At 54.7% G+C, this 22,963-nt stretch overlaps 3 protein-coding genes across 4 annotated transcripts in view; 2 read left to right on the top strand and 1 right to left on the bottom strand.

Annotated features, from left to right (window-relative positions):
• The window catches only part of LOC120394448 (C-type lectin domain family 2 member B-like), a 1,239,960-nt gene that overhangs the window by 960,318 nt on the left and 256,679 nt on the right, over positions 1-22,963 (bottom strand). The window lies entirely within an intron of this gene.
• On the top strand, positions 7,388-11,624 carry LOC120394458 (protein S100-A16-like). The gene is made up of 4 exons (XM_039518696.1): positions 7,388-7,454; positions 8,400-8,472; positions 9,248-9,417; positions 10,981-11,624. Exons 2-4 carry the CDS (start codon positions 8,430-8,432, stop codon positions 11,119-11,121), a joined length of 354 nt encoding a protein of 117 aa, XP_039374630.1. The 5' UTR covers positions 7,388-7,454; positions 8,400-8,429; the 3' UTR covers positions 11,122-11,624.
• On the top strand, positions 16,927-21,042 carry LOC120394457 (protein S100-A16-like). 2 transcript variants are annotated; one of them, XM_039518694.1, is made up of 4 exons: positions 16,927-16,956; positions 17,711-17,783; positions 19,091-19,251; positions 19,906-21,042. In XM_039518694.1, exons 1-4 carry the CDS (start codon positions 16,942-16,944, stop codon positions 20,044-20,046), a joined length of 390 nt encoding a protein of 129 aa, XP_039374628.1. In that variant the 5' UTR covers positions 16,927-16,941; the 3' UTR covers positions 20,047-21,042. The 2 variants fall into 2 exon arrangements, with proteins under 2 accessions (XP_039374628.1, XP_039374629.1); XM_039518695.1 differs by lacking the exon at positions 16,927-16,956 and adding an exon at positions 17,362-17,462.

Raw genomic sequence — 22,963 nt, 5'->3', positions numbered from 1 at the left:
CCAGAGCATTGAGGGGCAGCAGTGGGAGGGGATGTTTGTACTCTGGGGCAGGGCTCAAAGAAGGCAGAGTTAAGGTTGTTTTGCGAGATGGGGATTTTTCCTCTGTTTATACATCAGTGACCTATGCTTGTTTGCTAGAATAGCTGCTTATCAGATTGTGTGTTGTTTGACCAGCCCATGCTGCGACAATCCAGCAGGTAAATAGAGAGGTTATGTCACAGGTAGAGAGGTTATGTCCCCAGGGGGAGGTCCCTGCCAAACCCATTCCATCACCTCCTCCCTCCTTGATTCTCCATCTTGTCCCCCTTGGCCCTACAGCCCCCAGCATCTGGATTGGCCTCTCTCTCTCGGGGCTCAAAGGAGCCTCTCTATCCACCTTCAGATCCCTCTTCAAACCCCACTTCGCTGGGCCAGCTCCCATCACCGCCCTTTGCTCTGCTGCTACCGGCTCCTCCCCTGGGGCCCAACCTGAGTCTCGGATTTCATGACCTGCCCTTTCATGCTACACAACACTGGTTTGGCATCGTCCTATCATTACCCTTCGCCCCTCCCCACCCCCATCCCCTGCAGCCCTGCCCATCTCAGCAGTGGGTGCGGCTGGTCTTTGGGACACAGGCAGAGCCCAGGGAGTGAGAAGAGAGAGCAGCAAATGGCGGCACCCAGCACGGGCAGGAGGTGCTGATCTGAGCTAGCCCGCAGCACTAGAGGATGCTGATGGTGTGAACAACCCGCCAGGTGCTAAGCGATTTCTTGACCAAAGGCTATTTCCTGTGAGAGCCCCTGGGTCAGGCTCATGCTCGTGTGTTTGCTGAAGTAACTACAATCAATTTCCAGCGAGCTCTCTGGCTGGCTACAATCCTTCCTACTGCCTGCACTAATTCCAAAAACCTCTCCATTGACCTGCCGGATTGTAGCAGCACGGGCTGGTCAAAAAACACACAGTGGGATACGCAGCTATTCCAGCAAACGAATGCAAGTCACTGATATATATAAACACAGAGGGAAAATCCTCACCCCACAACACAACCCTTAACTCTGCCCTCTTTGAGCCCTGCCCCAGCCTGCCACTAACACACATACCAGCACTCTGCCCTCATACATGCTAGGGGACACGATGAGCATAAAGCCCATGAGCGCGGTAGGACTGAGAACTTTGGGGATCATGGTGGATGATCAGATGAACACGAGCTCCCAGTGCGACACTGTGACCAAAAGGGCTAATGTGATCCTGGGGTGTATAAATGGGAATCTCGAGTAGGAGCCAGGAGGTTATTTTACCTCTGGCTTTGGCCCTGGTGTTACTGCCGCTGGGATCCTGCATCCAGTTCTGGTGCCCACAATCCAGGATGATTCAAGGAGTGGAAAATGCAGGCGGGCGCATGTGACAAGCACCAGCAGGAACTGAACCAGGCAGCTTCAGAGCGAAAAGCGTGAGCCTCTCTACAGTGTGAACCAGAGAGCCCGGGGCTGTATGGGGGGCTGTAACAGACCCACGTCCTCCTGCAGATCAGGCGCAACTGGGGACACCGAACACGCCATGGCCAGTGATTTATACAGGTCCATACATCCCCTCCCACTCTGCCTCTCAATGCTCGGGGGGGGGGGGGGGAGGGAGTTCTTAGTTTCCCAGAATGCACTGCTTCTGGGGGCTGAGCTGAGAAGAGCGGGATCGGTACCCAGAGGACATCGCAGTGGAAACGAGGTCGCTAGTGCGGACGCAGGGCGAACTTGCATCAGTTTGAAACCTGATTCAGCAAAGCCAGCCAGGGGGCCCTGACCTGCTTGTATTCAAAGCTGTTCTGTCCAACCAGTGCAGGTCTCCAGCACAGTCCAGGGGAGGGTGGAGGAGAGATGTAGCTCAGCCCACACATGCGCTTGGTACCTGCGTTTCCTGTGTGGTTTCCCTTGAAGAACGGTCAGTGCTGGTGGGAGCCCTGAGCTGCACAGACCGAGTCTGAGGGCCAGTTAGTGGCGGGGGCTCCTTCCCCTCTCTGAGCACCTGCTGGGAAATCAAACCAGGGCCGCGCTTGGCCAATGGAGGACGAAGAGGGCTACACGGTATTAAACCTCTGGCCAAAGCAGAGACAACCAGGCCGCCCCCCGGGAGCTGGGCCCCAAGGTAAGTGACTGAGCATCCTCCCGGGGCGTCCACTTTCACAACGCAGCAATTACAGGGGGTGACTGGGGCTTCACAGAGACCCACAGGAGCTGAAATTTACTGGGACCTGGGTGCCCAACTCCACTGGACGGCTCTGACATTCCCAGCCTGGGCCTTTGAGCAAATGGTCCCATCTGGCCTTAAAACCTATGGACCAGCCCCTGTGTGTTGCTGTCACCTGCATCCCTGCAGAGCCAGGGCAGGTGCGGGGTTTAAGTCACCTCTGCTCTTCCCGGGTTGTTAAAATGGGACAGGTGGGGGGGTCCTGCTTAGATCCTGGGCAGAGGGGAGCAGGGGCCCAGCAGAGGGTGCAAACACCTGCTCCAGAGCAATGACCAGGCAGGGAAAGGTTTTCTTCTCAATGAAGCAGGAGCCAGAGGTGTCCACTCGGTGGCACCAGAGCCCCAGAGATGGGAGCGACTGCCTCTGAGGAAGGCTTGTTTAAAGAGACCTCCCCTGCCAGGCCAGGCCAGGGGCTCAGCAGAGAGACCCCAGGCAGTGCCAGGGGTTCGTGACTCAGCTGTAACCAGAGCCAGAGGGAAGTTTGGACACTGTCTCCTCTATAAATAGTTAATGACCCAAGCACTGAGCCAGAGAAGATGGGAGGGGGAGCGAATATGAGTAGGACAGAGGTGGGGGGATGGGACACATGGAGCCGGGGGGGTAGGGAGGGCTGGGAACACCCCTGCCAGGGCGACGATGGGAGCCATCAAAGGCGCGTCTTGGCCTCTCCATGCAGCAGGAATCCCAGATTCGCAGCTAGGCCGAGAACCTGGAAGAGACGAAGCTGCGAGTGCACCTGGGGCTGCTGCAGAGGCCGGGGGACCGGAGCCCAAAGCTACAGCCGGGGCTGGGTGGTTAAATGGCTCCTGTTATTAAAGGACAAATCAGGCCAGTGTTTTCCCCGTCGCTCCTGCTCTGACTCTCTTGGGCCCCTAACCCGAGTGTGCCTGGGCAAGTGGTGCTCCGCTGAGAAAGTGTCTGACTCCCCCTGCAGTCTCTGCCCCCTGCCTGGGGGACTAGACTCTGCCTGGGACTCGGCTCACAAGCCCACCAGCCCGCCTTAGTCCAGGCTGCTTCGGGATCAGGCGGGGGCACTGGCCGTAGGACTCCCTGGCCCACCTGTAGGAGGGGACGGCACAACGTATTCAGGGCCAGAGCAGTGCAGAAGTAGGGTTGCCAATTATGTAATATTTAAAAACCAGACATTCCAGCAGGGGTGCCAGAACCTCTCCTGCCCGCCTCTTCCCCCCGAGCCCTCGCCCCGCCCCATCCCACCTCATCCCCCAAGTCTCCATCTCATCCCCCACAGGCCCTGTCCCTGCCCGACCTCTCCCCCCCAAGGCCCCATCTCATCCCCTATAGACCCCACCCCTGCCATGCCTCTGCCCCCAAGTCCCCACCCCCATTTGCTCCTCTTCCCCCTCCCCCATCACTCACTGCTTTTCCCCTCTCCTCCCTCCCGTCCCCATCCCCTGGGTCAGGAGGGACTTGCCTGTGGAGCCGGGGCTGGGAGTTGCAGCCAGCCAAGGCAGGTAGGAGGCAGCTCTGGCTGAGTAGGGGCTGGTGCAGGTGATGACCCCGTGCCTCCCCACCTCCCCAACCCGCAGTAACTGGACTTTGGGTGCCCGGTCAGCAGCTCTGACCAGACACCATCAGGTTCCCTTTTTGACCGGACTTTCCAGTTGAAAACTGGACATCTGGACACCCTATACCAGGGGTAGGCAACCTATGGCACAGGTGCCGAAGGCAGCACGTGAGCTGATTTTCAGTGGCACTCACACTGCCCGGGGTCTGGCCACCGCTCCGGGGGGCTCTGCATTTTAAGTTAATTTTAAATGAAGCTTCCTAAACATTTTAAAATCCTTATTTGCTTTACATACAACAATAGTTTAGTTCTATATTATAGACTTATAGAAAGAGACCTTCTAAAAACGTTAAAATGTATTACTGGCAGGCGAAACCTTAAATTAGAGCGAATAAATGAAGATTCGGCACAGCACTTCTGAAAGGTTGCTGACCCCTGCCCTATACGGACGTGCCGCCAATGTAGAGACGGCAGCTGCTTGCGGTCTGATAAATTAAACCCTTTTTATTTACAGCGTGGACGCACTCACCCGGGAGCACAGACTTTTCCCACTGTCTGGAGTGGCTCACAACCATGAGTGTCAACCTCAGGGCAGACCATCAAAAGCAGGGCAGAGACCCCACACTGGTGGTACGTTCTGTAATTCAGTTTCACCAACTCAGTGCCAAAGGTGACCTCCCAAGGTACTCCCATTGTCTTACAAGGGAACGACAGACGCCTCCTCAGACATGCCAGGCTATCCTGCCACCCAAGCAAGCCGGACTGTGCGATCAATGGTCGCTTACACCAAAAAGCACAGAATATTCCAGGTTACGCCCAGTCCCAAGAAACCACTCACTCACCCAGCTCAATTTGCATCCCAGATCTCACACCAAAGACAAGGCTGGTACCCAATAGCCTAATTAATAAAGGGTTATTAGCCAAGTAAAAGGAATGATAGTTACTGAGAGGTTAAAGCAGGTAAAAATGTATGTAGAGGTGAGTCACAGTCTATAATTCCAAATGGCAGCAGAGATGTCGTCATTGGCCAGTTTTTCAAACTTTCTCAGGACTCCCCAGAGTAACTCGGGGAATCTCTGTCTTTTCATTCAGTTATTCTGCCCTCTCGAATCCAAACAGTTCAGAGATGAAGAAATTTTCCTGGTGTCCGTACTTACAGCTTCTTCTCACAGAAAACAAGCCGACAGGCTCCCTACCCACGTGGGCTCGTTCTTTGAGGGCCGAAAGAGAGGAATGTATGTAGAGTCTTTGATCTCCAGTCATCACACACAACCACGACTTGCTTTGAAATTCGCACTTCTGCGGTTCGAGTTCTTCATTTGCATTCCACACGACTGCTGTGTAGTTTGATGGGTTATTTGGTGACAGGGATAAATGTTTGCCATTACAGCCCATCGGGATGCAGGTAAGTGAACCCAGTGCATGCAGCATCCACTTTGTTTTCATGACGTTTAAACACCAAATACACACTGATGCATTTGGTCTATACTAGTACCCAAGTGGATTGGCCGGCTCTTCCCAGCAGAGAACACCCCCGTCTTTCTTCCTGGTGCCCTTTCTTCTCCAGGACAGGATCCAGCTCTCTCCGGGTATGGTTACACTTGCAACTTCAAAGCGCTGCCGCGGCAGCGCTTTCAAGTGCGAGTGTGGTTGCAGCGCCAGCGCTGGGAGAGAGCTCTGCCAGCGCTGCAGGTATTCCACCTCCCCGTGGGGATTAGCTTACAGCGCTGGGAGCTGCACTCCCAGTGCTGGGGCAGTGTTTACGCTGGCGCTTTGCAGCGCTGTAACTTGCTGCGCTCGGGGTGGGGTTCCACACCCCTGAGCGAGAAAGTTGCAGCGCTGTAAAGCATCAGTGTAGCCAAGGCCGGCCCAGAGCCAACTAGTCTCCGGCTTTGAGAGGTCAGCAGGCAAGCCCTATGCTGCCCTCCTAGTGCTCCTCCCCCTAGCTCCATCTTCCTGGCCCATCCCCCGGCTGCTCCGCCCTCTGGGTCCATCTTCCCGGCCCAACCCCCCCTGCTGCTCCTCCCCCTGGCTCCATCTTCCTGGCCCATCCCCCGGTTGCTCCGCCCTCTGGATCCATCTTCCTGGCCCATCCCCCCTGCTGCTCTGACCTCTGACTCCATCTTCCCAGCCCAACTCCTTGGTCAAGAACCTCCTGCTCCCTGTAGCCCCTGCCACAGCTTCCTCTCCCTGCAGCCCCTGCCACAGCTGCCCCCTCTCAGGCCCCAGGAGAGGCCGTTAATGAGGCTCAGGTGGGCTGGATTGAGGAGCCCATTGTTAAATATTTGTTCCCCATGTAGGTACTGACAGACTGTGATCAACTCTCTCCTTCACCTTCTCTTTGGGTACGTCTATACTACCCGCCCGGGTCGGCGGGTAGCGATCGACTTCTCGGAGTTCGATATATCGCGTCTCATCTAGACGCGATATATCGAACTCCGAACGCGCTCCCGTCGACTCCGGAACTCCACCACTGCGAACGGCAGTGGCGGAGTCAACGAGAGAGAGCGGGACCGATCGCGCCGTCAGGGCGGGGTAGTAGTTCGAACTAAGGTAGTTCATGTTCAGCTCCGTGAAATTCGCGTTGCTGAAATTGCGTACCTTTGTTCGACCCCCCCCCCCCCCAGTGTAGACCAGGCCATAGTTAAGCTAAGTAGTTTGAGCTCCCGGAGTCTATCACTGTATGGCAGGTTTTCCAATCCTTTAATCCTTCTCGTGGCTCTTCCCCGAGCCCTCTGCAATTTATCAACATCCTTCTGGCAGGCACCAGGATAGAATCCCAGCCGCGGTCGCAGCAGGGCGGAATCCAGAGGTAAAATAACCTCCTGGTTCCTATTCGAGATCCCGTTTATACATCCCAGGGGCACATTAGCTCGTCTGCTCACAGCATCGCACTGGGAGCTCATGTCCAGCTCATTATCTGCCACCATTCTCTGTCGCTGCTTCCCAGGATAAAGTCCCCCGTCCTGTCAGCATGGCCTACGGTCTTTATTCAAGGGTGTCTGAGCCCCTGTCGTTTTTTCAGTGTGGACACAGTTCAAGTCACAGACCGGAGTCAGAAGGTCTGTGTGGTGCAGTATGGACCGGCTAGCATGGCTGTGCGGCCCGGAGCCAGCAGTTGTCAGCCCAGGTTCACACTGCAAGCACAGACTTGGAAACACCATGTCCACAAGGCCGGGGCCCACAGACCAGATCTGGGTTTATAATGCAGTGGGGACACTCCAGGCCGGGTCCTACAGACCAGATCCAGGTTTACAATGCAGTGTGAATGCTCAAGTCTGGATCCCACAGACCCGGGTTTACAAGGCAGTGTAGACAAACCCCCAGAGGCTCTGTTGTGATTAAGGAGTCCCTGTGGCTATGCTTGGGTCCCAGTAGGCTTCCCTCCTTTCCCGAGCAATATTCCTACTGTCACCGATCACGGACCCTGCTGGGAGGGGAGGGTTCGGATCAGCCCCCCCCGTCCCCCGGCTTTAGCTGCGGCAGAGCAGGCCCCCGTCTCCGTTCCTGTGTCTGTGCCCAGACTCCTCCCCGGCAGCCCAGTCCCCGTCACCCTGCCACCTGCCACTCCGGGACCAGCTGTCTCGTCCCAGATGAGGCACCGTCCCAGAAATAGCCCCCGGCGCCCTGCCCCACACCCGGCCTCTGTTTGCAGCTCACTCAGATCTCGGGCTTTCCCGGACCCTGGGAGCAGCAGCCCCCACCCAGGTGAGTGAGCATCCTGCTCGGCTTTAAATGTCCCAGCCCAACTGGGCCCCCAGTCACCAGGACCCCGGGCAGTTTGCTGACAGTGGGAAGCGCCAGAGCCTATTTCCCAGGCCTTTGAGCACTGCCAGCGTCTAGCCCAGACCCTGGCCCAGCGAGACCTGTTAGCGGCCGCAGGCTCGTGGGGCTGTTCAACTGCAGTGCAGCCGCTCCGGCTCACTCTGGATCCTGGGGTCTAAGCCCCTCCCCCTGCTGCACCCGAGCAGCCACCCGGCAATTCTACAACCCCGCGGCCCAAGCCGGAGTCATCAGCCACGGCCCAGCCCCCAGGGTTTGACTGCAGCGGAGACGTCCTCGTAGTCTCTGCGTGACCACGGCTGGTTTCTGGCCTGGAGAACACGACCCTGCTTCACACGCCACCAGAGACAGGCTGGGGGCCCAGAGTTGGGATCTCCCCGGACACAAACACTTCCAGCCTTTCCACGGATCGCGGGGCACAGGGCAGTTCTTTGGACGCAGGCCGGGGGCAGGGCTGGAAGGGCGGCTTTGATGCACCCTGTCTAGCCAGCCCATGCACCTGCATTGGGGCGCAAATGGGATTTGAAGGGGGCTCCAGCCCTTGGGCTCTCGTAACTTGCCGGGGAAGGGGATGTCCATCTGGTTCCGTCTAACCAGCGACCAATCCCCTCCCATTGAAATTCATCCCCTCTGCGCTTCTCTCTCCCGTCTAGGGTGACCAGATGTCCTGATTTTATAGGGACAGTCCCGATATTTGGGGCTTTGTCTTATATAGGTGCCTATTACCCCCCACCTCCATCTTGATTTTTCACATTTGCTGTCTGGTCACCTTATTCCCGTCCCATCCCTGCCCTGAGTCCGTAGCAGGGGAGAGCTCTTTGCTGAGCAGTCATCATGGTGCTCACTCACTGCCGATTCTGGTCTCTCTAGCAACCCAGGAGCACTTTCCCCGGTGGGCCCATGGGGCAGAGTCTGCAGCCAGAGCCGTCCGGGGAGAGGAGCGGTAAGAGACGCGTCGCTAATGAACCTGACCATTCTGGGCCCTGGTTCTGCATGGAGCCTTCACTACATCAGCCAATAATAACGGCCCAAGTCCTAGTGTCTCTCTTCAATGTAATGCATCATTTTCTCTGCACACTCCCCTTATACCCTGAATCTGTCAGACTCACCCAGAACCCACCAACTGCCGCCATTAGAGAAACAGCTAAGTGACCCAGCTGAGATCAGGGCCCCATTGTGCCGGGTGCTGCACAGACACACAGCGAGAGACAGTCCCTGCCCCAGCTGAGATCAGGGCCCCGTTGTGCCAGGTGCTGCACAGACACACAGCGAGAGACAGTCCCTGCCCCAGCTGAGATCAGGGCCCCCTTGTGCCGGGCGCTGCACAGACACACAGGGAGAGAGTCACTGCCCCAAGGAGTTTACCATCTAACTAGACAAGGGCAGGTCTGTTTTCCCCGTTTTACAGCTGGGTGAATGAGGCCTAAGGAGATGGAGGTTCAGATGTGGAGCTGGGCGGGAAAATGTCAAGACAACGTGTGTTCACAGGTCGACTTTAGAGCACTTCGAGTCACTGACCTTTAATCCCAAAGTGACGCTCAACCATCACCATAGCAGAGCTGGGCCCCATCTATCTAACCCCCCCCCACCCCTCATCCATCCCTGCCCCAGACTGCGGCAGGTCTGGTGGCCCCAGCAGCAGGTACTCCCCAGCCTTCCTAGCTGAGGTCTCTGGGGCTGGTGGGCCCACACTGACACCGTCTGCCTTTGCTCTGGAGGTGGAAGGAAGCCGGCTGAGACGGCCAGGGAGGGGTCTGAGCTGGAACACGGCCTCTGTGTGATTGTGGACAGCTTCTACAGATACGCCGAGGGCCCGCCTGGAGCGAAGGCGCTGGACCAGGCGGCTTTCCAGAACCTGCTCAGCAAAGAGTTGAGCCATCAGCTCACGGTGAGGCCCGGCTACTGGCACCCCAAGGCAACCAGAGCCATCAACCACTGACTGCTAGCAAAGGGGATCTGCCGATACCTCTCAGACCTTCCCTTCAGCCTCCTGCTATCCCAATCCTGGGCCTCCCCCCGGCCTGTGCCCCTCAATCCCAACCTGCAGCCCCTGCTAACGCAGCCCTGGCTCCCCCGCCCCCAGAACTCCCTCGGAGCCGATCAATCCCGATCCACAGCCCCCTGCTAACCCAGCCCTGGCTCACCCACCCCCAGAACTCCCTCAGAGCCCATCAATCCCGACCCACAGCCCCCTGCTAACCCAGCCCTGGCTCCCCCACCCCCAGAACTCCCTCGGAGCCGATCAATCCCGATCCACAGCCCCCTGCTAACCCAGCCCTGGCTCACCCACCCCCAGAACTCCTCAGAGCCCATCAATCCCGACCCACATCCCCCTGCTAACCCAGCCCTGGCTCCCCCACCCCCAGAACTCCCTCTGAGCCGATCAATCCCGACCCACAGCCCCCTGCTAACCCAGCCCTGGCTCCCCACCCCAGAACTCCTCAGAGCCGATAAATCCCGACCCACAGCCCCTGCTAACCCAGCCCTGGCTCCCCGCCCCAGAACTCCCCGAGCCCATCAATCCCGACCCACAGCCCCTGCTAACCCAGCCCTGGCTCCCCACCCCAGAACTCCCTCAGAGCCGATCAATCCAGACCCACAGCCCCCTGCTAACCCAGCCCTGGCTCCCCTGCCCCCAGAACTCCCTCAGAGCCCATCAATCCTGACCCACAGCCCCTGCTAACCCAGCCCTGGCTCCCCCGCCCCCAGAACTCCCTCAGAGCCCCTCACTCCCGACCCACAGCCCCCTGCGAACCCAGCCCTGGCTCCCCACCCCCAGAACTCCTCGGGCCGATAAATCCCGACCCACAGCCCCTGCTAACCCAGCCCTGGCTCCCCGCCCCAGATCTCCCTCGGTGCCAATCAATCCCGACCCACCGCCCCCTGCTAACCCAGCCCTGGCTCCCCTGCCCCAGACCTCCCCCGGAGCCCATCAATCCCGACCCACAGCCCCCTGCTAACCCAGCCCTGGCTCCCCCACCCCCAGAACTCCCTCGGAGCCAATCAATCCCGACCCACAGCCCCCTGCTAACCCAGCCCTGGCTCCCCTGCCCCCAGAACTCCCTCAGAGCCCATCAATCCTGACCCACAGCCCCCTGCTAACCCAGCCCTGGCTTCCCCACCCCCAGAACTCCCTCGAAGCCCATCAGCCCCCTGCTAACCCAGAACTTGGCTCCCCTCCCCACAGCTCTGCCAATGCCACTAAATCCTGACCCACTGACACCTGCTACGCCAGCTCTGGCTCCCCACAGCCCTCACAGCTCTGCCAATGGGCTTCGAGCTTGTATCTCACCTCTCCTTTATACACGTCTGAGTGTGGGGGAGCCCTGCTAGGCCAATCCCCTCCAGCAGGGGGTGGTATTGCATCCATCCCAGCAGTAGAGCCTGTTACTGATCCACATGCCAGACGCTGCCCCGAGCACTGACTCCCTGTTTCTTTGGTGTGTTTTAGAACACAGAGGTCGAGGCGGCCGTGATGCGCACGTTTGAGAAGTTGGATGCCAACAAAGATCAGAAAATCTCCTTCGACGAGTACTGGCAACTCATCGCCTGGATTTGCCAAGTGATCCGGCGCCGCGATTATAACGAGTAGTGACTGGGGAGGGTTGTGTCGGGTGGGGAAACCGAGGCACCTGCCGCGTCCGGAAAGGCCTCCAAATCCTTTGCCTTAAAGACTCAAAGCAAACCTGCACCTCCCCCACTCTTGGAAACCCAGTGACCTTAATCTGCCTGCTGGGATCCCTCCACCCCCATCCCCATTCTGCATGTCTCATGTTGCTCCCATTCCCCCCACCACCACCACCAGGATCCCACCCTGATCACACCTCGGCCTTTGCTCTCCATGCTGCCCAACTCCCCCACTGCTGGGAGTCACCCCGTACACCCCGAATCCACTCTGGCCTGTGCTCCCCATATCACCCCCTACCCTGCTACCCTGCTGCCAGGATCCCTCACAAACGCCCCCATCCAGCCCTGGCATGGGACGCCCACCCCACCCATCTCTCCAGCTGCTGGGCTCCCACGCCGATCCCTGCCCCGTCGCTGGGATCTCTCCCCCACCCCCTACAGTCTGCCCTCCCTCCGCCACCCACTGTCACTCGGTAACATGGCTTGAATAAAGAGTCTGCTCTGAGCTCCGGCTGCATCTCTGTTCTTACTGCAGCCTGGATTGGACGGGTCGGTTTTGGTGCCTGGACGCGCAGTACAGCCCAGAGCCAGCAGAGGGCAGTGGGGCGCTCCCAGGCTGGGCACATCATTGTCACACTGCAGGCGGGACTCGACAGGCCAAGTTCTGGGACCTTCTCAGCCGCCCTGGCATCCCCCCGTCCTCCGCCCCGGCATCCTCCCCTGCTCCGCCCTGGCATCCTCCCCTGCTCCACCCTGGCATCCCCCTGTCCTCCACCCCAGCATCCTCCCCTGCTCCGCCCCGGCATCCCCCCGTCCTCCGCCTCGGCATCCTCCCCTGCTCCGCCCTGGCATCCCCCTGTCCTCCGCCCCAGCATCCTCTGGGTCCCAGCAGCGGGGCCAGGGTTGGCATGGTCTGGCCATGCTGTTATACGATGGGGCACGGGGCAGATGTGCAGCAGACAGAGGTAAAGGGCGTGGGCTGAACCTGGAGCTCCTGCTCACATGAGTCAGAGCGGGAGAGGCTGTGTCTACACCAGAAGCACTTGCCTGGTGCATCGTACCAGCAAAGCACCCCTAGGGTGCACGCCACTCAGACTGTCACCGCTGGCGTGGTCGAGAGAGCCTGGAGCACAGGGCCTGGGGTAAGACCCGTGGCCGTGCTGTGACCCAAAGCCAGGCCCTGTGTCAAAGCGGATGCCTCCAAGTTCAGTGTCCGATACAGGCACTTGGCAGCAGTATCGTTGGTGCTGCTAAAACACAGGCGCCCCATAGCGATACCAGGCGCTGGGTGTTCATGGGCTCATGCTCCAGAGGCTGGGCCAGGCCCAGCCCAGCACAAAGCCGGGCAGAAGCACAATCCTGGCAGCTGGTACAGGAGCACACGACCCTGAGGAAAGCGGAGGCCTGGGTGATGGATACGGCTGCTTTGGTCGAGCCCATGGGTACAAGGTGCAGGGGAGTAACTAACCGCGTCACGCGGGTCCTGCTGCACCACTTGTTTGGCTCTGGGTACAAAAGCGATTCAGAGGAGGGGGATCTTTGTCTGGCTTAGGGGGCAGTGGAAAGTCCCGCCGCTGCCTGAGCTGGGCCAGTGTCACGGGCAGACACGCCTCAGTGCACCTGTACACGTACAGGGCACTAGTACCGTGCTTGGTCGGCAATTAACCTGGCTGAGCGCCTTCATCACTGAACTGAGCGTGTGGTCGCTCGGGGCAGATCGATGGAGGTCTGCTGAGCCAGCTGTCTGCAGGGCCGGCGTGTCATACAGAGAGGGCAGACAGACACGCACGCAAAGCTGACAACGCTGGAGTGGTGATGCCGTGTAGGTTTGCCCTGCTGCGTGATACATCAGTAGCTGACGTAGATCCAGCTGTTTCTTGGAGATGCTGCCTGCCAGAGAACCTGCTGAATGGACACAGTGACCAGTTCATCAGGCATTGCCATGTCAGGATTTCATATTGGTACCCAGACACCGAACACGAGTGTTTTGAAGAACACGCGTCTGTTTGAAACAGTGTCATTGACCCCAAATGGTGACTGGTACTAAGGGGGGGATTTGTCCACACAATTTCTAGTTACTATGGCACTGCCATCAGCAGCACCAAGAGCTTCTTTCCCAATTTGTTTTCCCCTTGGCCTTTATGTGGTTTGCGGCAATGAGTTGGTTCACGTTTGCTTGCGTTTGGTTAAACAGTTCAGCGATGTCACGCGCATTGTAAGAGGGGGACGGCTCCTTCGGTAGCCAGCCCTTAATGCCGGGAGTTACAGGCGTAGAGACAGTTTCCCCTGCCTGCTGGTCACACTCGTGAATGTTCTGTTACGTACATAGAAAAATATATTTTTCATACTAGCCTGTTTCCAATTGGCCTTCAGATTCGGATCATCTCGAAATGTGACCCATCATTCCAGCTAGAGTTTGGAGTCTGCTACTTGGAGAGATCCCAGACTGTGGAATAATCTCTACCCAGCCACTTTGGCCTGGGCACAGTTCTGATAAGGGGCTAGTACATCTCTTCACAGAGAAGGTTACAGCAATCAGACAGTGGCTTTTACACTGTGGCCAAATGTATCCTTATCTCAGTGATTTAAAACCACAGCCACATGAACTCAGTAATACACGTCTTTAAACACCAGTTAGATCTGGCCCAGCAAGTGGTTTCTAGCTGATTGCCTACTTCGTATCCATATACAGTAAACTGAGGGGTAGTTGATCCGTCTGTTATTTGTAAAGCTCTTTCTTGATCCGTCTGTTATTTGTAAAGCTCTTTCTTGATGTTTTTCCACTGTGCACTGATATCTTCTGGTGTCTTCCTTCTGCGAGATGCCCCCTTCAGCAGCTTACGTTGGTTAACAAATAGCGTCTTTGCTTCACATTTTCTCTTCGGTTCAGTAACCCAAATTTAATACACGGATTAATTTAGTTCGTTTGCACTGAAATAGGGACCAAGTCTTTTATAACACAAGCTTTGCTTTTGTTCTGATTTTCCCAAGTCTTTAGCACAGACAGACCTGTTTTAGATACGTTTGCAGTTGTTGCATAGATATTCCTTTTCCCTTAACGTGTGCATTACCAATTTTTTCATAGTAAGCATAGTGCTTGATTGCTAAAATGGGTGTTCTCAATCTTCCGTGAGAAAGTGTCCGGCTCTCCCCGGCTGAGCACTCTGTTTTAGCAAAAAGAGTTAAGAACAGAATTTTTACCCAAGCTTTTTAGAGTTAATTTGCTTGTGATCCCAATCCCACCTTTATTAACTGTTCAGAAGCACAGACTTTACCGACCACTGCTTTCCTTCAACATAACATAAAAGAAAAGAGTATAAAATTACACCAAAATGAATAGTAAATGCAGGTCTATGCAAACACTTTGAGGGTATAAAACTTTCATGATACTTGTTTGTATTTGGTAGACAAAGATGGAATCCTGTTGAAATAGTTTGGTTAACTTTAACATGTTGCATAAACAGGCATAGTATATATTGTTATATTTTTGACATCTTTGCTATAACATTCTTATGATTATATTTGAAGGTACAAACAAGTTTATAAAAACAAGGGCTGTCAATTAATCGCAGTTAACTCATGCAATTAACTCAAAACTAATTAACTCGATTAAAAAAAATAATCGCAATTAATCTCAGTTTTAATCACAGTGTTAAACAATAATAGAATACCAATTTAAACTTATTATAAATATTTTTGAACATTTTCTACATTTTCAAATATATTGATTTAAATTACAACACAGAATACAGAGTGTAAAGTGCTCACTTTATATTAGTTTTGATTACAAATATTTGCACTGTAAAAAGAAACAAAATAAATGGTATTTTTCATTTCACCTAATACTAGTACTGGAGTGCAATCTCTTTATCATGAAAGTGCAATTTACAAATGAAGAATTTTTTTTAACATAACTGCACTCAAAAATTTTAGCGCCTACAAGTCCACTCAGTCTTACTTCTCGTTCAGCCAATCGCTCAGACAAACAAGTTTGGTTACAATTTGCAGGAGATAATGCTGCCCACTTCTTATTTACAATGTCACCTGAAAGTGAGAACAGGCATTCACATGGCACTTTTGGAGGCGGCATTGCAAGGTATTTACATGCCAGATATGCTAAACATTTGAATGCCCCTTCATGCTTTGGCCATCATTCCAGAGGACATGCTTCTGGGCTGATAACGGGTTCTGCTCGATAACAATCCAAAGCAGTGAGGACCAAAGCATGTTCATTTTCATCATCTGAGTTAGATGCCATCAGCAGAAGGTTGATTTTCTTTTTGGGGGTTCGGGTTCTCTAGTTCCCTAATCAGAGTGTTACTCTTTTAAGACTCTTGACAGCATGCGCAACACCGCGTCCCTCTCAGATTTTGGAAGGCACTTCAGAGTCTTAAACCTTGGGTTGAGTGCTGTAGTTAGCTTTAGAAATCTCCTACCAGTACTTCCTCTGTGTTTGGTCAAATCTGCAGTGAAAGTGTTCTTAAATCGAACAACATATGCTGGGTCATCATCCGAGACTGCCGTAACATGAAATATATACGTCAAGGTGTTCAGTCACAAATTGAGGCATTATTTTTTAAACAAGCATCAGCAGCATGGAAGCATGTCCTCTGGAGTGGTGGCCGAAGCATGAAGGGGCATATGAATGGTTAGCAGAATGGTATTATATTACTGTTCAACAGTCTGATGAAAACTGCAATTCATCATGATTAATTTTGTTAATTGTTTGACAGCCCTAATAAAATAACCCCCCGAAATTGACATTTTGCTAATATTACCTTGACGTTAATGCTGAAGATTCCCCTTACGCTGTTTCCTTTGAATAAAAAAACCTGTGATTAATAAAAGAAAATGCTTTTTGTTTGCAATTACATGACTTGTTGAGGCAAAACTATATATACATCTATTTATCACTCAGGCCTTTTTTAGCTTTGCAAAAGAATTAATAGGTGTTATATGCCAACCATAATATTAAAATAATGCAGTACCACTTCTATTAAAAGAAAGTACAAAACTGACTTTTGTTGCAACAATTTTTTTTAAATAGTCACATGACACAAACAACATACAACACAGGATAACATGTGTGACATGCAAAACAAACTTGCAATTGTTTTTAAAAATGCTATTACACGGAAATAAGAAAAGCCCATGTTTCAAATCTTAGTCAGTGGTTAGGATTAGAAGCAGAGTCTGCCTTTCTGTTGCTTGGCAACCATATCATCACAAAAGTTAGGAGTCATTCCAGCTGTTGCATTCCTGAAGGATTAAAATAAATTAATTCGTTGGGTTTATTAAAAAGAAAGTTTTCAGCTTGTTTTCTTTGTTTGTTTTGTTTTCGGTTGCTTCATCTTTTTCAGCAATGGGGGCATCTGTAATAACTGTAACTTTTCACTTTTCAAAGGAAGAGAGGGCAGAAGTGAGGGGAGGCGGGGGGGCCGGGGTGAGAAGCAAGGGAAATTAGCGAACTCGGTCACGTTATCGTAAAGTACAGGCAGCAGCAGTGAGTGTAGTAAATGGAGAGAGGATCTAAAGGAAAACGTAACCAGTGGGGTAGAATGCAGATTATATGATGAGCTGTGAGCGAGGGGGTGAAACACGATGGGAACCTGCACCCCTGGTTTTGATCCTGGCTCTCAGCGGCGACTCGAGTGGGGGTTGTTGCCTGCTCATGAAAAACTTGTTTGTTCCCGCAGTGTCTGTTGCTTTTGTCTGCCTGCCAGCTGGGTTGCAGGAGCGCCCTGGCCGGCTGCAGTTAACTGTTTCTGGGCACCTCCGTGCGTTAATGCAGCAACCCCAGGTGTTAACCCGCTCGCTCTTGGGGTTCCACTTGGAAGTTCTTTGTTATCACTCCCCTGTGATCGAATCGCAGCTCCCGTCTCCTCATGTGCTCTGTCACCTGGACCATTTTTAACCTCATCTGATTTACCAGTCCAGTGACAGTGTTGTTTGCTGCTTCCCTCTCCTGGGCACTCACTTCTCCCGTTCGGCCTAGGTGTCGGTTCAGGCTTTACCGGAGCCTGGATCTTATCCTACGGGTGGCCCCTGCCCGTGGCTTGTTAGGTGGCTGGTTCGGGTCATTCCCAATGTCCCCATTGCAGCCCCATTCCAGCCATTCCATGTTCCAGCTTTTAATTCTGCTCTGGCCACCACGTTCCCTTCCTGTCCCCATTGTTCAAACACTACAAAAGTGCCCAGAGTTTGCTGTTGCCCAGCAAGACCAGACCAGGGGGCGGCAGGTCCCTCTCTCCCAGGTTCTCTGCAGCTGTTTCCAACCGTCTGTGCTGTCCCGGGACCTGCCGTAAGGTATCATGTCTCTGCACTGCCGGCTTCCCGGGCTCTGCTGTGTCTCTTGTTTCTTTTTACTCATTTTCTGTCCCTGTTACTAGCCCCCGGCGGGTCGTCTTAACCATTTAACAGCCACAGCCATAGTTTGCAATATTGTCCATTTCTAACTCTTGTTACTTTTCAAGGCTACCGTCTTGGCCTGAGCCTTACAGATTTGCCGAGCAATCATCATGGTGCTCACTCATGCCCGATTCTGGTCTCTCTAGCAACCCAGGAGCACTTTCCCCTGCGGGCCCATGGGGCAGAGTTTGCAGCCGGAGCCGTCCGGGGAGAGGAGCGGTAAGAGGCGCCGTTAACTAATCTGACCATTCTGGGCCCTGGTTCTGCACGGAGCCTTCACTACATCAGCCAATAACAATGGCCCAAGTCCTAGGGTCTCTCTTCAGTGTAATGCAACATTTTCTCTGCACCCTCCCCCTTTCCCCTCTGAATCTGTCAGACCCACGCAGAACCCATCGTCTGCAGCCACTGTCACCCACCACTTGCTGTTACGATATTTGTATCAGAGTAACAGCTAGACAACCCATTGTGCCGGGCACTGCACAGACACACAGCGAGAGACAGGCCCTGCCCCAGCTGAGATCAGGGCCCCCTTGTGCCGGATGCTGCCCAGACACACAGCGAGAGACAGGCCCTGCCCCAGCTGAGATCAGGGCCCCATTGTGCCAGGCGCCAAGGCCGCCCAGAGTGGGGGGCAAGAGGGGCAATTTGCCCCAGGCCCTGGGCCCAGCAGGGGCCCCCCACAAGAGTTTTTTGGGGTCCCTGGAGCGGGGTCCTTCACTCGCTCCGGGGGCCCTGGACAACTCTTGCGGGGCCCGGGCCCCGGGAGCTTCTTCACTCCCGGTCTTCGCCAGCGGGGGTCCTTCCTCTCCGGGACAGAAGGATCCCCCGCCGCCGAATTACCGCCGAAGCGGGACCCGCCGCCGGAGTGCAGCCGGGTCTTCGGCGGTAATTCGGTGGCGGGGGGTCCCCGCTGTGGGTCTTTGGGGCACTTTGGTGGCGGGTCCCAGAATGGAAGGACCCTCCCCCACCGACTTACCACCAAAGCGGGGGGCCCCCGCCGCCGAAGACCCCGGGCCCCCGGAATCCTCTGGGTGGCCCTGCCAGGCGCTGCACAGACACACAAGGAGAGACAGTCCCTGCCCCAGCTGAGATCAGGGCCCCGCTGTGCCAGGCGCTGCACAGACACACAGGGAGAGACAGTCCCTGCCCCAGGGAGTTTACAATCTAACTAGACAAGAGGAGGACTGTTTCCCCTGTTTTACAGCTGGGTTATTGAGGCCTAAGGAGATGAAGGTTCAGATGTGGAGCTGGGTGGGAAAATGTCAAGACAATGTGAGTTCATAGGTCGATTTTAGAGCCCGTAGAGTCGCTGACCTTTAGCACAAAGTGACGCTCAACCATCACCATAGCAGAGCTGGGCCCCATCTATCTCTGTAGCCCCCCCATCCTTCCCTCCCGCAGACAGCAGCAGGTCTGGTATCCCCAGCAGCAGGTACTCCCCAGCCTTCCCAGGACAGGGGCTCCTAGCTGAGGTCTCTGGGGCCGGTGGGCCCATACTGACGGCAGCTGCCTTTGCTTTGGAGGTGGAAGGGAGACGGCCAGGGAGGGCTCTGAGCTGGAAAGGGGCCTCCATGCCATCGTGGGCAGCTTCTACAGATACGCCGAGGGCTCCGAGGGACCCAAGGAGCTGGACCAGGCGGCTTTCCAGACGTTGCTCAGCAATGAGCTGAGCCATCAGCTCACGGTGAGACCCGGCTACTGGCTCCCCAAGGCGACTGGAGACATCAACCACTGGCTCCTAGCAAAGGGGGTGGGGGGGGAGTCTCTCTGTGACCCTCAGCCCTGCCCTCCAGCGCCCTGCTGCCCCTGCCATGGGCTCCCCGCCAGCTCTGCTGGTGCCCCTCAATCCCGACCTACAGCCCCCTGCTGTCCCAGCCCGGGGATCCCCCACAACTCTGCGGGTGCCCCTCACTCCCAACCCAGAGACCCCGATGAGCCCAGCTCTGGCTCCCCCCACACACAGCGCTCTGCTGGGGCCCCTCAGTCCCGGCCCACATCCCCCTGCTCTCCCAGGAGTTAGCGCTGCTCCTCACAGCTCTGCCAATGGCACTAAATCCTGACCCACTGACCCCCCTGCTATGCCAGACCAGGCTCCCCACAGCCCTGCCAATGGGCCTCGAGCTTGACTTGTATCTCACTTCTACACACACACACACACACACACACACACACACACACACGGCTGTGTGTGGGGAGCCCTGCTAGTCTGACCCCCTGCAGCAGGGGGCAGCAGCGCGCACACACTCACACAGACACACACATGGCAGTAAAGCCCGTTACTGATCCACGTGCCCGATGGGTCCCCAGCAGTGACTTGCTGTTTCCTTGGTGAGCTTAGAACGCAGAGGACCGGAAGGCAGCGCTGGACATGTTTAAGACGGTGGATGCCAACAACGATCAGAAAATCTCCTTCGACGAGTACTGGGATCTCATCGCAGAGATCTGCCGAGTGATCCGGCGCAGCCATTATAACGAGTAGTGACCGGGGATCTGTGTCTGGTGGGGAAACCGAGGCACATGCCTCAACGGGAAATGCCCCCAAATCCTTTGCCTGATGCACTCAAAGCAAACCTGCACCTCCCCCACTAAACCGTAATCTGTCTGCTAAACACCCCCACTAAACTCAGCAACCTTAATCTGTCTGCTTGCTGGGACCCCTCACCCCCTTCCCTGTTCCGCACGTCTCATGCTTCTGCAGCTGCCCCTGTCCCCCTTGCCTGGATCCCACCCTGATCACCCCTCGGTCTTTGCTCACATGCTCCCCACCTTGTCACAACCCAATGGCCCCCTCCCTCAGGTCCCTTGGGGAGGCAGATCAGCACTGTATGTTGCTAACGTTGTTGCAAGCATCGCAAGGCATTTTGGGAAGGGTTAAAGGTGTGAGAGTGGAGTGGACGATTCCTTTGCAGGTTGCGAGAGGCCAAAGGGGGAGGAAGGAAGAGTGCAGAGAACGGGTTACCTCGACACTTCAACTCCGAAGAGAAGATGCTGGCCTCAGTCCAAGGTCAAGGCACTCGACAAGCTGAGCAGGGCCGCAGAGATTGCAAAAACGAGCGAGACGGCAAGGTCAGCGACGGGGAAAACAGCCTCACATCCGTGGAGCTGGTGTGTTTTGGGAAAGCTGAGGAGGCTACAGAAAGCCGGTTTGGACTGGTACAAAGAGCACCAGGAACAGAGGACCCTGAACGAAACACCCCCAAAAGAACCCAGGACTTAAAAACGCTCCCGAGAGCCAAAGCAAGTCGGAGAAAAACAGCAGACCCTGGACAACACGTAAATGGGACAAGAACTCCTGTCCACCCCTCCCCCTCTTCTTCTTACATTACACCCCGGCTTGGCCAGCCTCAGGTAGTGCGGGTGTGAGTATGAAAGGGGGTTAGGGCTTGGGGCACTAACGCTTTCTTCCTTCCTCTGAGTGACATGGGAACCCCCAGTGCTCTCTGCTGCTGTTTTATTAATAAAGCTTTAAAACTTAGACACTTGGTGTGCTTCGTCATCTCCTCCCCGAACGATCCTGCAGCCTCAGCCTGATCACCTGACGCCTCAGGCAGCTTGGTAACAAAAATCTGTCACACTCTCCCCCACTGCTGGGAGTCACCCCGTACACCCCGAATCTGCCCTGGCCTCTGCTCTCCATGTCACCTACCTCCCCACTGGCTCTGGCATGGGAGCCCCACACGACCCAGCTCTCCGTCACTGGGAGCTCTCCCCCACCCCCTATAGCCTGCTCTCCGTCACACTGACAGTTTTAAAAATCAAAATGGGATGTTTTTCTAGAGGATCGGCTCTTGTTCAAGCAGGGATTAATTCAGGGCAGTCCTATGGCCTGTGTTATACTGGTCATTTTAGCTTAGCACAGTGATCCCTTCTGGTCTTGGAATCCACAAGTCTATGACATAAGAACATAAGAATATAAGAACGGACATACTGGGTCAGACCAAAGGTCCTTCCAGCCCAGTATCTGTCTACCGACAACGACCAGGTGCCCCAGAGGGAGTGAACCTAACAGGTAATGATCAAGTGATCTCTCTCCTGCCATCCATCTCCACCCTCTGACAAACAGAGGCTATGGACACCATTCCTTACCCATCCTGGCTAATAGCCATTAATTAACAACCTCCATGAATTTATCCACTTCCCTTTTAAACGCTGTTATAGTTCTAGCCTTCACAAGCTCCTCAGGCAAGGAGTTCCACAATTTGACTGTGCGCTGCGTGAAGAAGAACTTCCTTTTATTTGTTTTAAACCTGCTGCTCATTAATTTAATTTGGTGGCCCCTAGTTCTTACATTATGGGAACAAGTACATAATTTTTCCTTATTCACTTTCTCCACATCACTCATGATTTTATAGACCTCTATCATATCCCTCAGGCCCTGGTCTACACTATGGGGTTAGGTCGGTTTTAGCCACGTTAGGTCAATTTTAAAATGACTGCGTCTACACAACCAACCCCGTTCCTTCGACCTAAAGGGCTCTTAAAATTGACTTCTGTTCTCCTCCCCAATGAGGGGAGTAGCACTAAAATCAACCTTGCTGGGTTGAATTTGGGGTAGTGTGGATGCAAATTGATGTATTTGGTCTCCAGGAGCTATCCCAGAGTGCTCCAGTGTGACCCCTCTGGACAGCACTTTCAACTCCGATGCACTAGCCAGGTAGACAGGAAAAGCCCCAGGAACTTCTGGATTTCATTTCCTGTTTGGTCAGTGTGGCGAGCTCAGCAGCACAGGTGACCATGCAGTCCCCCAAGAATCGCAAACAAGCTCCAGCATGGACCGAAAGGGAGATACTGGATCTGATTGCTGTATGGGGAGAAGAATCTATGCAGGCCGAACTCCGATCAAAAGGAAGAAATGCAAATATATTTTCCAAAATCTTACAGGGCATGATGGAGAGAGGCTACCACAGGGACACACAGCAGTGCCCGCATGAAAGTTAAGGAGCTCAGGCAAGCCTACCAAAAACAAAGGAGGCAAACGGTCTCTCTGGGTCAGAGCCCCATACATGCCGTTTCTATGATCAGCTGCATAGCATTCTGGGGGGGACCCTACCACTACCCCACCACTGTCCGTGGACATCTGCAAGGGGGAAGTCTCACGCAAGAGGGAGGAGGATTTTGTGGATGAGGAGGAGGAGGAGGATGCACAGCAGGTGAATCTATTCTCCCCAGCAGCCAGGACCTTTTCATCACCCTGGAGCCAATACTCTCTGAAGGTGGGATCCCCAACCCTGAAGCTGGAGAAGGTACCTCTGCACATTTGTAACTACAGTACAGGGTTTAAAAGCAATAGTGTTTAATGTTTGATTTGCCCTGAAGACTTGGGATGCATTCGCAGCCAGTACAGCTACTGGAAAAGTCTGTTAATGTGTCTGGGGATGGAGCGGGAATCCTCCAGG

The sequence above is a fragment of the Mauremys reevesii genome, unplaced genomic scaffold (assembly GCF_016161935.1).
Source record: "Mauremys reevesii isolate NIE-2019 unplaced genomic scaffold, ASM1616193v1 Contig6, whole genome shotgun sequence".
NCBI classification, from domain to species: Eukaryota; Metazoa; Chordata; order Testudines; family Geoemydidae; genus Mauremys; species Mauremys reevesii.
This window is presented reverse-complemented; position numbering and strand designations above follow the sequence as displayed.

Coding starts and splice junctions, on each gene's coding strand:
- LOC120394458 (XM_039518696.1), top strand. CDS start 8,430: ATGGGGCAGAGTCTGCAGCCAGAGCCGTCCGGGGAGAGGAGCG. Junction 8,473..9,247: donor GCCGTCCGGGGAGAGGAGCG/GTAAGAGACGCG, acceptor TTTGCTCTGGAG/GTGGAAGGAAGCCGGCTGAG. Junction 9,418..10,980: donor AGTTGAGCCATCAGCTCACG/GTGAGGCCCGGC, acceptor GGTGTGTTTTAG/AACACAGAGGTCGAGGCGGC.
- LOC120394457 (XM_039518694.1), top strand. Junction 17,784..19,090: donor GCCGTCCGGGGAGAGGAGCG/GTAAGAGGCGCC, acceptor TTTGCTTTGGAG/GTGGAAGGGAGACGGCCAGG. Junction 19,252..19,905: donor AGCTGAGCCATCAGCTCACG/GTGAGACCCGGC, acceptor TGGTGAGCTTAG/AACGCAGAGGACCGGAAGGC.